The 16,307-nt window shown below is 33.0% G+C and overlaps 2 protein-coding genes across 6 annotated transcripts in view; one reads left to right on the top strand and one right to left on the bottom strand.

The window, feature by feature from the left end:
- Positions 1–3,041: 3,041 nt before the first annotated feature.
- Positions 3,042–8,177, bottom strand: LOC145967520 (uncharacterized). Of its 4 annotated transcripts, none has more exons than XM_083092510.1 (5): positions 7,534–8,177; positions 6,749–7,440; positions 6,444–6,566; positions 5,031–6,213; positions 3,042–4,957 (listed from the first exon to the last, which is right to left on the bottom strand). In XM_083092510.1, exons 2-3 carry the CDS (start codon positions 7,435–7,437, stop codon positions 6,563–6,565), a joined length of 693 nt encoding a protein of 230 aa, XP_082948636.1. In that variant the 5' UTR covers positions 7,438–7,440; positions 7,534–8,177; the 3' UTR covers positions 3,042–4,957; positions 5,031–6,213; positions 6,444–6,562. The 4 variants fall into 4 exon arrangements, with proteins under 4 accessions (XP_082948636.1, XP_082948634.1, XP_082948635.1 ...); XM_083092509.1 differs by having other exon boundaries at positions 3,046–4,957; positions 5,031–5,276; positions 6,132–6,213; positions 6,444–7,440; XM_083092508.1 differs by having other exon boundaries at positions 6,444–7,440.
- The window catches only part of Pnut (septin 7-like protein pnut), a 45,278-nt gene continuing 36,775 nt past the window's right edge, over positions 7,805–16,307 (top strand). Inside the window, exons 1-2 of one of the 2 annotated variants that reach the window (XM_083092473.1) lie at positions 7,805–8,162; positions 11,746–11,856. In XM_083092473.1, coding sequence (XP_082948599.1) covers positions 8,148–8,162; positions 11,746–11,856 — 126 coding nt within the window. In that variant the 5' untranslated portion in view covers positions 7,805–8,147. Of the gene's footprint in view, positions 8,163–11,745; positions 11,857–13,704; positions 14,104–16,307 lie in introns of those variants that run through there. The other variant, XM_083092475.1, reaches the window with a different exon arrangement.

The raw sequence follows: 16,307 nt of genomic DNA, 5'->3' as shown, positions 1-16,307 counted from the left end.
ATATTTTGTCTGTCCATCTTCGCGTATGTAAATGAATATGAGAAATGAATATACTTTCTGTTCAAAAAATATTTTTCTCGTTACTGTTAATTACATACGCGCGAAAGAATGAATAATATTTCAGAATTCATATGCAATTTTATTTTTTCAATACTAGTTCATTAAAAACTCTCGCAATTAAATTTTATTTCTCGAATTTATGTTCTTTCGAGAAATTATTATTTTCTGATACTTTTTTCGAAAAATTTCAGCGATCAAGTGCTCGGACAATCTATATGTAATTATTTGTACATTAATTTGTAAATTAATTTTTATAAATTAATTTTTTGGTTGTAAGCCAAAGTAATCTTTCAGCAAATATTTTTTCGCCCGCGACATCGCTCTCTCAACATAAAGAAAATCTTAGATCGCGGTTTCTTTACGTCATGTATGCGTATTCGCATGCGTGCGCGTGCGTGCGTTTGAAGGATTTTAGTAGCAATAAGATTTTAAGGACTTTTCGAGTAGTAAGTTTCCTTTATTATCCTCGATGTGACATTACTTCTATGCGCGCACACACCTTTTACTCTATCTCCCTTTTTTTGTCTCTCACTAATTATCAATCTATCAGTCATGAAAAGTAGATTGACAAAGAGTAATTTACAATCTTAAACGTTTACAAAATATTTTGTTGGACAGCTCTATCTGGCACCAACGCGTCACGAGATATACTTGTATGTAAGTAAGATATACATACTTGTATATAAATAATGCATAAAAAATATCCAAAGTATTATTCATAAATAAGATGTCCAAAGAGAGTGTGTAGTTAACGATATGTGTGCATTCGCGCGCGACCGGTCACGTCGTCTAACAATAAAGAAATGAATCATCGGAACAAATTGATCGGAACTTTGGCGATTTTGATCTTCGAAGAAGGACTACGTCCCTATCTTTCGATTGCAAAACAAATATACACAGAGGTCATTATTCATACATACTCAGTGCGATCCGATCCTTCGATGCTTGATTATAACTTCCGCGAATAATTGATAGCAATCTCTTCGATCTTACTCGAATATTTTGATACAGAGATTTTCGGAGCGTTCATGTCTATTTGTCGAATAAAAATAATCTCGATTCTTATCGCGTGATGTGAAAAGTTGAGAGATCTCTCCATATGAAGAATGGAAACGTTTCAAACAGTAAAAAATGAGACCTTTGAGAAGTGAAATTCTATGATTTTTTTGAATTTACTTCCCAAAATAATTTATCTTCAAACGCTTGTTTATTGGAGCGTTAATTGTAAATTTAAATTAATAAGAATCATTCTAGGATCTTTATAAAAATCTCTCTCACTCTCTTTTTCTTTTTCTAAACGTAATTACCATAATTGCTCTATCCCTTCATTTTGTAGCTATATTGTATCTGTAAGCAAATTATACACCAAAAGATGAACAGGAAAATACATTTCAATGTCCATATATTTATAATGGACGTGTGTAAAACTGTAACCACAAAATTAATTCGCAATTAGTTTTATCGTCTAATGAAAATATAAATTATAAATTTATAATTTATTAATAAAATTATAAAGTATTATTTATAAAATTATAAATATTTATAATTTATTAATAAAATTATAAATTTTATAAATTTCGATTAATTTGATCTGAGACTATATTTGTCTCTGTTTGTATTGCATATATAGAAAAAAAATCTTACAACGCGTTTAAGAGAAATATAGAACACATACACGTATATGTAAACATTAAAAGAAAAAAAAGAAAGGAAAGAAAAAAGAACAGGAAAGAGAATTTATTTTCCAAATTATTATAACATTGAAAATTCAAGGAATTTTTACTTCCCAAAATAATTCGTTTTAATCTTTTATTCTTTCATTGGATCATTAATCGTAAATTTAAATGGTTAAAAATCACTTTAGAATGAAAATTCTTCTCTCTTTCTCTTTTTTTAAAATTCTCTCTCTCTCTCTCTCTCTCTCTCTCTTTTTAAACATAATTTTCTCTGCTCCATCGCAGCTACTTCTTCCTGTACTACTGTCTTTAAACAAATTATACATCATATGATAAATGAAAGATTTCATTTTATATATATCTACAAAACATGTGTAGCCACAAATATTCACTCGCGCAATTAATTTTGTCGTCCAATGAAAATTAAACGTTAAATTTCGGTTAATTTAATCTGTCTCTCTTTTATACTACATATATACACGCAGAAAACCTTACAATGCGTTTAAAATAAATATGGAGGTCATACGCGTGTATATAAACATTTAGAAAAAGAGAAAAAAAGAAAGAGAGAGAGAGAAAAGAGAGAAAAGAACATGCGAAAAAGAATCTATTTTTTAAGTTATTGAAAATTATTATTAGAATTTCGCAGAATTTACTTCCTAAAATAATTCATTTTTATTTGATATTTGCGGCTTTCATGCTGTACATGAATATGAAGCTTGATCATAAATTTTGTGTAAATTCCTTATTTGATTTCAATTAATTTTTAAATGCTTGTTCATCGAAACGTCCCAGGTGACGTCAAATGACATCTTAATAACGTTTTAAAGACGTCATTGTACGTCATAAGACGTCTGGAGACGTCATCTTGCTACCTGGGGTTAATTATAAATTCAAAGTGGTAAAATTCGCTCTAGCATAAAAACTCTTCTCATTCCCTCTCCCTTTCTCTCTAACTATAATAATTACTTTCCAGCTATGATTTGCAGCCTTTGCCAAGCGATGCTTATACAATAATGAGAAATAATAGCAAACATTTCATCATTTATTTTATATACGATATATGTTTATAAAACGTGTGTAGTCAAGAATAAACATTCACTCGCGCAATTAATTTTGTTGTCTAATGTAAATTAAACAATATATAAACTTAATTTTTGATTTGATTCTATCTGTGTATATGTTGCATACTAGAAGAAACTCTTAGTAGACTCTTAAAATAAATACATAAATCACACGCGTATAAGTAAACATTAAGAAAAAGAGAGAGAAAGAGGGAAGAGAAGAAAACAGGAAAGTCTATGATTAATAAATTGTACTGCGGTTAGTTATGTAATTTAATGAATCATATAATTCTTATATCATATAATATCATATAATTCTTATAATATCATATAATTCTTATAATCATATTTTGATTAATTCGATTTTTGATTGTATATCTATGTTTATGTTACATAGAGAGAGAAGACTTTATACATATACATATACAGCGCGATTAAAATAAACAAATATAGAAATTATTGACACATATATAGACATTGAGAGAAAAAGAAAAAGAAAGAAAGAGAGAGAGAGGGGGAAAAAAGGGAGGAAATCATTTTTCAAATTGTTAAATTCCATAAACATCAATTTGAAAAATAAGATTATTTGTTGAATATAAGAAGGAATAGATTCGAAAATCGGATTATATTCGTATTGGATTTTATATGTGCAAAATCCATCTTTTAATCTTTAATCCGGCGTGAACGGCTTTCATTCTTCGCGCGAGAAAAACGGGAAACGCCAAAGTTTCATCAATCTCGTTCCAAACACTCATGACGTCTACACAATCCCAAAGAATCTCGTTTTTCGTGTGGTTACATACGATTCTAACTAATGGCATAAGAGATTATACAAAGTTAAGTGTCCTTAACGTTAAGCACACATTTGGAGAAAGTAACAAAACGAGGTCGAGAGACGTCGAGGCCGCGGCCGCGGACTCTCTCTTTCGCTCTTCCACTTCTTCTTCTTGCGTACTTTAAAACAGGCAGGCAAAGATAAAGAATAGAAAGATATCGAAGTGTGATTATTCTATCAACTACGGACAATCACGGACAATCATTTACACGTATCAAGGTAGATGTGTGTGATACGCACGACACGTATTTCGTTTAAGTAGAGACGCGTTTGGACGAGAAACCAAACTCGCGGCTTTTATCGCCAAGTAAAATGTAGCGACTTTAAATGCGAAATGATCGATAACGAGCGACGATTATCTGTCGAATAATCGCTGGACCAAGTACATATTACAAATGCTATTTTCATCATCATTAATTTCACACAAAGTTCGACGTTTGTCGTTCAAATTAAATGGCTACAAAAAGAAAAAAATGTAGAAAATTGGTGCAATAATTTAAAGATATCTAAAGATAAAGATGAAGAAGCTTAAAGATCTTTCTTTCCAACTCTAAATCTTATGACTATGATTGTTGACAGATTTTCTTCGCCTTTCGAAATTTTTATTGATCGAATTAGGAGAAGCTAGGTATTGTACTAAGTGACACTGCAGCTTGTCGATTTAATTCGATATTGCTCACTCGTCTCGCTCTCGTATTGCTGAAAATACAAACGCTTGCGATTGTCGTAATACCAGAATCGATCAACATTGCGCCCAGGGAGACATACAATCAAATTAATACACATTCCGATGTTGATCGACGCTCATAGCTCGTCCGAACGCGCGTGCATCGAGAGAGACGGTTCTCCTACAGTACATATATATGTATACTATCGATTTTTAAGAGTATCAACGCACAAACTGTCCCGTATTATGCAAGGGGCGCGTTTAGGCGTCATAGAATGGGCTCGGGTCCTGTATCCTTCGATGATGTATGATTTATGTATGAGTAGTTTGTAGTCTATAAAATGAAATTCTCTCGGAGATCGAGATAAACATTGCTAGTGGAATTTTTGCATTTTGGAAAAATCGAAATGCTATCATTTCAGAGTTCCCATTGAATTCTCGGGGCCCGAACATTATTCCGCAGGGCCTAAAAGCGTCGGGATAAACATGCCGCTATGGTACAACTATAATTATTTATCCTTTTTCTTGATTGTACACTTTCCCTTTAGATATCTTCTACGATCTTCATTCGCAGATTTTTAAAGAAAATTTCGCTTTCGTGAAACTTTCCGTCTGTCGCAGCTCGTTACATCTTCTCTCGATCCGTCTCATCGTGCTGTGAGAAGCGAAAAAAAAATCTCTATCTTTTTATCTCTTATTGGCTTTAATTATATCACAATAATACTTACGAGACGATGATCAATTAATTTATACGTATTGAGTGACAATCGACGATTAAAAAAAACGTATATATAAAAACGCAGATTTCGAGAAATCCCGTTTTTAAATCAACACTCTTCCTCTTCTTATTCACTTCTTGTATTCTTACATCTATGGTATAAAAATCGCTGAGGAATTCTTAGAGAAATCTTTGATCGAGACTTTAGAAGATGAGAAATTTTTTACTCGGTGCATTTCTCTCAAACCGTTGAATTCTGTGAAAAAGAATCAGCAATGAAGAAAGTTGAAATTCAAGCCAGCTAATGCGCGTTCCGTATAATAATTACATGCAAAACTAAAGGGAAAGTATTTCCTAATTATATACAGACGACGGAACACTAACTCTTTGAGATCGGTCGTAGGATCGAGCACATTTTTGAAATCGCAGTGTTTCGTAATTAGTGTGTGGACGTAGAGGAAGAAAATTAAAAAAAAAAAAAATACACGCAGCACCTCCAGAATATAAATCGATAAGAGATGTATAGATTAATATATAAATGTGTATAAAGGAGAATATTTTTCAACGTAATTTGTCGGACGACTTTTTGGATGTGTGTTACGCTCGAAAAAAATACTTTGCGCACACGACAACCGATCCTAAAGGGTGTATCTTTGCTGTGTACCTCTGATTTGTACCAATTCGATCGGCTTTATTCCCCTCCCTCCCGTCCCGCGGAATCGATCACGCGCGGATAAGTATTTATCGGCGCGTTTCCTTAACGCGGATCACTGGATTATTGTCAGTATAGCGATTCTCTCGCGTAGTAAATGGAAAAAAAAACAACAAAAAAATACATCACCGGCGAGTGAAGTGCTCAACAGAATAATCCCCGTCAAGATTATGTGTTCAGAGAGGATACGTTATCGACTCTATACGACGTCATTAGCGATAAGATAGCCTTCAGAGGTCTATATTCAGAGAATGATATAATCCTTCTACCAATTATACATATATATAGATATATATATAATTATAAATGTATATTTCATGTATTCGTTTTTAAAAATACAGTAAAACCACGTTGTGTCGACACAATGTTCGAACAATTATCTTGCACGTGATCTCGTACCTTTTCCGTCTGTTTAGACAATATTTAATAGATTGCGACTTTGTTAAAATCGTATCTGGAACGTTTATTATTCTTTAGCCATCTAAAAAAAACAAAAATTAAATAATATACATCGCTGCATAATAATTATATATATTGTGGAAAGTATCGTATGTCATATATCTGATTTATATATGTATGTATTAAATATATGTATAAATCGGAGATTATATTGAATATACATATATATATATATATAATTCGTATTTCTTTTATTAGGAAAAATTATTTGTAAATTGTATATAATTATCTAATATAAAAATAGACACTTACAATAGACTGTGCTGGTTTTATTATGGTGAAATTGTTTCTTGTTGACATACAAGAAACCTCTATAAATGCAATTGTTTATTACAGTTGTCAATTGTATTATAACGCATCCCATGCTTTCTTCAACTTTCATTGTATGTGAAAAAATGTCATGAGATAATAAGTTGCGCATCTTAATTTCTTATAATTCTCTTTCAATTTGTTTCAAAAAATCAATAAAATAAAATTTTATAAAATTTTATAATTGGCCAAGAGCTTTTCTCTTAGCGATGTCATAATATAGTTTTACATATACTCTTGGAGAGTACCTTGAAATCCGTATTTTAGCTTTGATTAATGCTATTTCATTAGGCGTTAAAGAAGATAAAAGCCTTTGTATTGTAGGTGTTTTTTCATATTGTTCAGCTTGTTTTTTAAGTCGAAGTAGTACTAATTTCTCAGCCACTAATTTCCGTCGTTTTCTTTTTAATGCTCTTTTTCTGCAACATAATTCAAATCTTTCCATTGTTGGATTGGTTTGTTTTACATTAGGCTTATCTGGTAAAATTGGTTGCAGTTGTTTACGGAGATAGGATCCAGCGTCTTCTGGAATATCTTCGAATAACACAATTTCTGGTGTTACCATTCCTTGACTTTCCGTGTTCAAATTTTCAAGAAACATGCTCGTGTCCGCGTCGAATGTTTCCGATTCAGTCTTAATTTCCGATTCTCCTGTACTAGAGTTGCAATTATTAGCAGCAGGTTTGTTTGGTATGTTTAAAGAAGGCGCTCTGCCCCGCTTCAATTTTCTCACTCTAAACGTCACTAGGTAATCATCATCGGCAAAGTGCCGATAGCACACGGCACATTTGCTTATCTGCTCATCGGTCAGATGTTGAATCTTCTCGGAGTATATTATGTTCTTCCATTTCTGGAAAAGGACTGGATTCTTGGGAATCTGGTGAGACGGGGCATCTCCGCCCGATGGACATCCCAAGACGCAGCATACTCTCCCCATAATCTAAAATAAAAACTATGTAGATTTCACCGATATCGGAGATATTTATCACTTGAACATATTTATTGCTTTATCGTCTAGCGATTAAACACTTACGTTAGTTAAAAGTATATTTGTCGCTCAAAAATGTCTCCAAACAATTCAGTCTATAACCTCCGAATGCATCATCCTCGAAACCGTGGCTTTTTCCCGGTTGTTACTCGTCACGTGACCGGCGTTTGCTTTCACGAAACGGCGACAGATGGCGCGGACGCCGCCCGGGATTTTTCTCTCTCTCAAGTTGTCACTTGTCACGTACGCCAGGGCGGCCAATCGCCGCGTCGCATTCGCGCGCATGCGCCCGCGACGTCAGCGACACTCGAATCGCCGTGCGAGGTTGACCTACGCGAATATTTGAAAAGTGCGAGCCGGATCGCGAGCGTCGCGGCCTCGAGTCTTCGGTCCCTGTCGCGTCGCGTTTCCCTCCGCTCGCGTTCCCGGAGTGATCGCCGAAAAAGTAACCCTCGTCGCGTCGCGTCTCTCCTCGTCTCTCGCGTGGCATGCGAGGTAAAGCACGCCGGTAGGACGGACGGTTTACCCGCCTCGTCGTCCTCGTCGAGGAGCGCAGGATTATGATCGATGAGCTGTGACGGGATCCCGGTGGAAGGACCACGACGACGGCGACGACGAGGACGACGACGACGACGACGGCAAGGACGACGATAGCGACGATGCAGCGAAGTGGTAAGCGATGAACGGAATGTCAGGTCGACGGTGGCAGGTGCGAGATACGCCGACACCATTTTGGGCGCCGTCGAAATTTCGCCGTCAATAAGGCGCGCCTGGTCGATACACGCCGTGGACCGACCTAACCTACCGATACGCCCCGCGTCTCATAACGATTACCGACAATCCCGATTAATTACGTCTCTCGTTAGCGGTCTCTCCCCCTTTTGTCTCTCTCCCCCCTCCTCGTGTACGACATCTCCCTGATCGCAGTAAGAATTGAGTAAGAGATTGCTTTATTTTCGGAGCATCAATCTGATGCCATCAACGAGCGTCTGTCCGTTTCTCTCTCCCTCGTTTCTGGAAGCTGTAATGTCCACTAATTGTCCAGACGCGTGTAATTGACACTGAGAATTAATTTGACAGTAGTCTATTTACAGTTCGTATTTCTTTACGAGTTGTATTTATTTCTCTCTTTCTCTTGTACTGTGATTGATTTTAACAGGTGTCTCGAGACAGGTGTCTTTCGGAGACTCTTTGTTTTCATTATATATTATTAGTCATAACTTTCTATATTACTTATTACCAACATATTTTATATCTTTTTATATTAAGTGTCAACGACTTTTTTTGTATAAAAATATTATATCCATAAATGGCTTCCCCAGGAGTTAGCATTTTACTTAATTATCTTTTAACTACTTTTGCTACTGAAATTATTGCAGACAAAAAATCGCGAAATAAATTGCATCGAATAATTTTAGCCAGTTAATATTTGATTCATTTACAAAATTGAAATAATTAATATTACAATTAGGATCATATAAATATCTTAAAATTATCTAGAAAAATTTGAAAAACATTTTAAATAAATTCTGAAAAAGAGCGATATATTTATAGTTGTCTCTTGCATAAATTTTACTTATCTATACAAATGCCCATGCATAACACATATACATCAGCACATGTGTGTGTAGACATGAAAGTTTTTTTATTCATAAAAAAATTCTATGAATATTACTTTAAGAATTTGAATTGATTTTCTTTATTATTTCTTTGCAATATTGCATTCTCTTACTCATTCGTTCGACGAAGTACTAAAAAATTATTTCTAACTATTTGTATAATATATTTCTCGCCCGATTAGTTTCCCATTAAGATAAGATTGTCATTGCCTGCTGTTGGTTCTGCATAGATAACGCTCCGCTATTTTCACGGACGCCTGTTCCCAATCAGCTATAATAGCAGATCTGACATAAAAACGTACGCTTGACATATGCAGTATATTCGTTACATATAATTTATCTCTGTAATATATGATTTGTAATTATGTAACATATGATTTATAGCTATTATAATTTTTTACTATAATATGATTACGTATAATATATATTAAAATTATATATTATATATGATTCTCTCTTAAATATTTATTTTTTCATATTTCATAAATATTCTTCAATATAAATAAAGAATAAATAATTATAAAATAATAAATAAAATAATAAATAATAATAAATAAAATAATAAATAAAATAATAAATAAAATAATAAATAAAATAATATAAATAAAATAATGAATAATTAAAATAATAAATAAGAAATATTAATAAAATGAAAGAAATATGATGTGATAAAATATTAACATAATTTCCCCTAGAGATATTACACATGTTAAAACGGTCAAGATTGACCTGGCAGGCATCGCAGGGTTAAAGAATCAATTCTCTTAATCGATTAAGAGAATGCTGGGAGGGAATGCGAGAGAGGAGGAATGTAGGAGAGCGATGGTGGAAGGAAGAGCAACGTGTGCGAGGATGGCAGAAGAAGCGACTTCTTCGTCGCGCGTGAAAGAAGCTCCGGGCGATCGCGAATCGCCCGAGTCGATGTGCCTTTAGTGCGAATCGCGTATTCGACACGCGAAGACGCGATCATTCGCGTATCTCGTGGCATCCCATCGTCTTCCGCATCGTGCAAATAACGAAGCTACCGTCAGTTCTATTTTTTATTTCGCGTCTTCCATTCCTTACGACGATTGGAATGATCGAAATTTGCGACAAGCTTCCGCGTCTCTTCGCGATAATCGAAGCGAGAACTTTAATTCGTATATCTCGAGATAAATGTAATAGATTCCATCGTTTCTGCATCCGTAGAATTCTCAAAGGCACGGATTTTCTTCGCGATAGACCGTCTTGTCGAGCGCAAATTACTCGTGCAAATTAAATTCTCAGATTTGTATCTAATCAATAATTTAAACTGTAAGTTGTGGAAATAATAATTATTGATTAATTGATTAATTAATTGTATTTATACAAGAATTTATAAAAAAATTTTAATAACAGCGCGACGCAGTTTATTTATACATATTTTATATATAGTTATAAAATATATATATTTACATTTTTATACATATATATTTTATACATTTTTGTACATATTTTTTATTAAATAAAAATATATTAAATAAAATAAATATTAAATAAAATAAATATATTAAATAAAAATATATTAAATAAAGTAAATATATGAAATAAAAATTTTACAAATGTAAAAGAAATTTATATAAAAATAATGCAAGAGAAAACACGAAATTTTTGAACTATTAAACCTATGAGTGGGCAGATCTTTTCTGTCAAGTGACAGCCTGACAATTATTTATCAAGTATCAAATCAACGTCTTTCGACGATCGCGCATCTGATCGCTTGATCGAGACATTAATTAAACGATTCTTCGATTTCTTCGACTCGATATATCCGACATGCCTAGCGTAGCTGGTACATTGTATATATCGCGCGATATTTAAAATCCAACCCCGGAATCTCCGTACTTTTCGGAAAATCTATTTCCGTCGATGGCACCCCTCGGTGCAGCGCGCGTGGCCACGATTCGGACGATTCATCGCGATAGAATCCGACGATAAGACGGAGATATCAGACGGATAATCGGGATGGAGACTTCCACAATCGCTCTGCACGATTCACGTGAGGAACCTGCTCTTTCCGTATACCTCCCTCTTTTGGATTTCTTCTTTTCTTCTAATTTTTTTCTTCTGCCTTCACTTTGAAAATTCTCGATTGATATTTCAAATATTATGGGGAGGAAGAAAAAGAACTTTTTGAATATAATTTATTCCAAAGGCTTGATTTAAAAGAAAAAATAAATAAATTGACCCCAAAGATCATTATTTAATTTATAATTTAGAAGGAAATCTTTTTTAATGAATTTTAACAATATGACACATTTTCGAGAAATATATAGATATTTTTCTTATAAAATATGAACAACCAATCATAATTAAAAAAAAATATTGGTAGAAATACGTATAATCGGACAAGATTATTATCCTAAATGTACTATTTAAAAAAATATTTGATATTTATTTTATAAATAGACAATATTCAACAACGGACAGTTGTAATAGAAAATGCCCCAATGATAAACAAGCGTAAAAAATACAATTCTAACGTAACATTTCCTTCCCTTTCCTTTCACGTCCCGGACGATCCTTGCTCTTTATCGTCCTTATCGCGGTGCTAACCCGGGTCTCCTTTTCCTATCTACCTACCCCGCTTCCCTATCCATTTTTCTGGCTTGTTTCCGGTGCTGCACGGATGCTGGATGACCACATGGGCAACGTCGACGATGACAATGACGACTACGACGACGACGATAACGTCATCACCGTCACGGTCGCTTCGGACACCACGACAGCGGTGAGTCTCTCTCTCTGTCTCTCTCTTTCTTTCTCTCTCTCTTTCGCTCTGATAAGGCTAGTCGCATTCCGATCGTTGTACAAGTCGGCTTCGTGTTCGTAATATTAATACCGTGGTCGCGTGAGTTCAGTTTGCACGACGATCGCGCGGACCTCGAATCGATCGAACGAGTGTCACGGTGCGAGAGAGAAATATTTCGCTAATTTTTCGACGAACGGAGTGTCAGTTTCTACACAACACGATAATCGCAAAACTGTCGAAAGTGTATATCCGACATGGGCAGATTAGTTTAATATATGTATGGAATTATATTATTTATTTAATTGGAAATCTTTAATTCATCCATCAAAAAGAATTTATATAAATTTATAAAGAAAAATTGTGTGTCTCTGTGAATATACACTAGTCAAAAAAAATAGGGAGCACTTTTTGAACTCTAAAAATTGGACATTCTTTTTGAAGAATGTTGGTTTCGAAGTCATGTAGCTCGGTCAAAAAAAATCGTAGGAAAATTTAAAAAAAAGCGTTTTGTAAGCAAAATGTTGCAGTTTATGGAATTTGAGTTGAAATTTTTTCTCGAAAAAATTTTTTTTATCAAATTGCAACGTGAAAAATACATAATTTTAAAGAGCTAAACACTATGTCCTTTTTTAAAGCGCAAAATAAGGAAGATAAAAAATTTTAAAAACCACCAACTGCGCGTTAAATTTGAAACTTCAAGCTTCAAAATGCTTTTTTAATTTTTTATCTACGATATGATTTTTTGATGAGTTTCAGCGGTTTGAAAATAGCCCAATTTTTAGGGTTCAAAAAGTGTTCTTTATTTTTTTTTGACTAGTGTATAATTTTTATATTTTTATCTTGAAAACTTTTTTCAAAATATTTAATTTAGGAAAAAAAATGTCATTGGAATTTTCGTGAGACGATTATCTATTTTTTTGTGTCTTCCAGTCTGGTATTATAATCTGTATCATCAATTTCTAAGCTGAAGTTACAACACCGATGTTTTCCTACGACTCTTGGAGATAAGGAACAACAAATATATTAAGCGTAAATTATTCAATAAATTCTTCGTATCTAACCAATAATTCAAACCAATAAACTGTATTGAAGTTTGAAACACAATGATTAATTTATAAATTTGGTATAATTTTAATAAATTAACGATGCAATTTAACAATTATTTTTATACTTATTTTTGTAATAAATATAAAAAAATTATATAAAAGCAATACAAGCATACAAATTTTCTAAAAATATTTTTGTCATATTCTCAATTATTTTATAAACTTTGAAATAATAAATATTTTCACAAAATTTAATTTACATTTTATCACAATCAAGCTACATAAAAAACAAATAAAGTTTGACGTATATTCAAAAGTTTCTTTTTTACACATAATAAAAAAACAATTCTATTAAGTTTCTTTATTTTACTGCACTGACATATTTATTATGTGCTAAAAGTAATAAATGCCGAAATTAACAATTTAATTTCTGAATATTATATTATTATATGTAACAGAATGAACAGTAATATTCTATTAAATTGATCAATTTTGATTTTATTATTTTTATTATTTTTTGTTATACTATTTTTCATCAATAACTTGAGAGCAACGTCATAACTGTCAAAATCTTTCATCCATGAGCTTGTAAATTAAATAAGTGTTCATAAATGATTGCACATTTCACGAAAATTTACTAAGCTTTTATCTACACATATAATAGAGAGAATTGTAAAATATAACGTATCAAGTTTCTTTACGAGCTTCTGATTTCACGGAACAGCAACTTATGAAATTTATCGTTCCGTCTCCAAACCGTAGAACAACATTCCGGTTTTGTACAGACGTATCGATGTAAAGCTGCAAGTAGATAAAAATTCTATCCCGGTGGATTTTTACTAGCCAAGCCCGTTTCGTTATCAGTTTCGCGCCAACGATCAAGATCGATCGAATTGCGAGAAAATCGCTCTCGAGTAAATTTCTGATCGCGTTTCCGTGATCGAATCAACGCGATTTCTCGGGACACGATAGTGCGTTTCCTATACACGACGCGAACCGAGCTAGTCGAGCTAGACTATTGATGAAAGTGCGATATATATTGTGAATCAGCGAGTTGCTATTTGACGATTGGCGAGCAATCGGATAAACGATGTCGATGACGGACCCGTCGACGAGACGCCGTTTGAACCCGGCCGTTCTCGCCAGATATAATTGCCAGAAAAACAAGGAGTCTCAACAGGTAGTCATAGTATCATCATTCGCGTGACAATTTTTTTATTGATAATATACTAATAGAGACACAACTATCTTGTGCAAATATTACATAAATATTATATAAATACTTGGAAATGTGACATTCTAGCACATACATTCGGAAATTTATCTGCACATGTATGTATAATATATATCGTATATCAATTAATATTTATTAATTCGATTTATATATATATATATATATATATATATATATATATATATATATTCAATTATATACATATAAATATTGTATATAATTATTTCAATTTTATATATATATTGTATATATGCATATATATTTTTAAAATCGAATTTGAAACTCAAAATAAGTAAATTATATAAAATATTACATATACAGGGTGTTTCTTAATAAATTCGAAAAATTTTAGGAGATGATTCTTTGCTGAAAATTAAGGGGAATTTTTCATATAAACACATGCTCTTACATCCCCCCCTGTGGGGTTACACTTCTCCAAAAATGGAGGTAAAAATTAGGTTTTTATTTTTTAGATTTTTAGGTGTTTATTATAATTTTGTTTTTGTTTCAATTTTTTCAACATTTACTCTAATTTTATTTTTATTTTAAAATTTAACTTCTCGTAATTCGAAACCTATGCTATTTAGCTTCGTGCACGATGACGTATTTTATTTTTTTTCTTGAAAATTACTGATTTTATGAAAAAAATAAAAGAAATAAAAAAGTTTCTGAATAAATCAAACTTTTTAATGCATATTTTTAGATGATCATATTCTGGCCCATTAAAAAGTTCTAATAAAAATTGAATAGGAGTTGCTAGTTTCCCCTCATAACAATACGAGAGGCTGAAAAAATATTAATAATAATAATAAAAATATTAATTAATATTAATAATAAATAACCTTTTTACTAGTAGAAAATATCCACCTAATTTCATTTCCTTAACTTGTTCCAAATTTGAGAAAAAAATAAAAACTTAATTTTTACCCCCATTTTTGGAGTGTAACTCCACTATATGTTTATATGAAAAACCCCCTTTAATTTTCGACAAAGAATCATCTCCTAAAATTTTTCGCACTTATTAAGAAACACCCTGTATATATACATAAAATCGAATTAATGGATATTAATTAATATACGAATTAATATAACGAACTATTAATATACGAACTAGTTGATATATATTATATGTTTGGATTATATGATGCGTTGTTTATATTATATATTTGGATTATATGATGCGTTGTTTGGCGAAGAAATGATTTCGAGAGAGTTTCCACCCGACTTATTGCGATGCATTGTCGCGAGTTGCATTCCACTCGAGACGTCCTTTTATTCTTCGTCCGCTTCGTCCGTTCGAACGTGTACGTACGCACGCACGCAACACGACACGCGTGGTTAACAGTTCGGTGCTCTTATTAGCTCGACGTCCAATTAAGGTCGCAATCGACATGCTGTCCGGGCATTTCGCTATGCGTACTTCCTAGTGGACGCGTTAGAATAACAAGCGCAAAGACAATGCGCTTGATCGCGGGAGCGTTGACATCGCGAAATCGAGACCGACGTGCTCGAATCACTTAGAGCTAATCGACGCACTCTCGTCGTTAGAAGTGGCGCGCGATCATGTTTCATTACAACGCGATGCGTGTTCGTTGACAGAGGAACGATCGCTGATAAGATCATTTCTGATCCTGCACTCCTTTCGAGTTTAATTCTCAGTCACGAAAGCACGCAAGATTCTCGTCAAAAGTTGTCGAGATCTAAATAACTTAGCGTACATACTAAATTACTGTTTAACTAATAGCTCCAATCTTCTCTCTTTATCTCTAATTTAGCCAATTAATTAGTTGTTGAAGAATTTATGAATTGCGTTTGTGAGCATGATTTCTATTCTGGATCTTGTTGTGGGAGTATTTATAGCTCAAGAGGCGTATTTAATCTGTGAAAAATAATGAATTTTTCTATCAGATATTTTTCTCAGAATATTGTTAATTCTATTTTTCTCAGTCTCTTGTTACTAATATAACTTTTTTGTTGTTATTATTATATGTAACCCTGTTATTGATGTCCTCTTGATATTTGATGCCAGGACGCACGTGTATGAATATCATATATCGAGGATATCTAATCAAAGCAATTCTAACCGCAGTAATTTAATACATAATATATCATTCCATTTTTATCTCATTAATTAAATAAATTAAATTGTC

This window comes from Camponotus vicinus, unplaced genomic scaffold, assembly GCF_025532165.1.
Source record: "Camponotus vicinus isolate PSW18456_S1 unplaced genomic scaffold, iyCamVici1.0 SCAF_2, whole genome shotgun sequence".
In the NCBI taxonomy this organism is placed as follows: domain Eukaryota; kingdom Metazoa; phylum Arthropoda; class Insecta; order Hymenoptera; family Formicidae; genus Camponotus; species Camponotus vicinus.
This window is presented reverse-complemented; position numbering and strand designations above follow the sequence as displayed.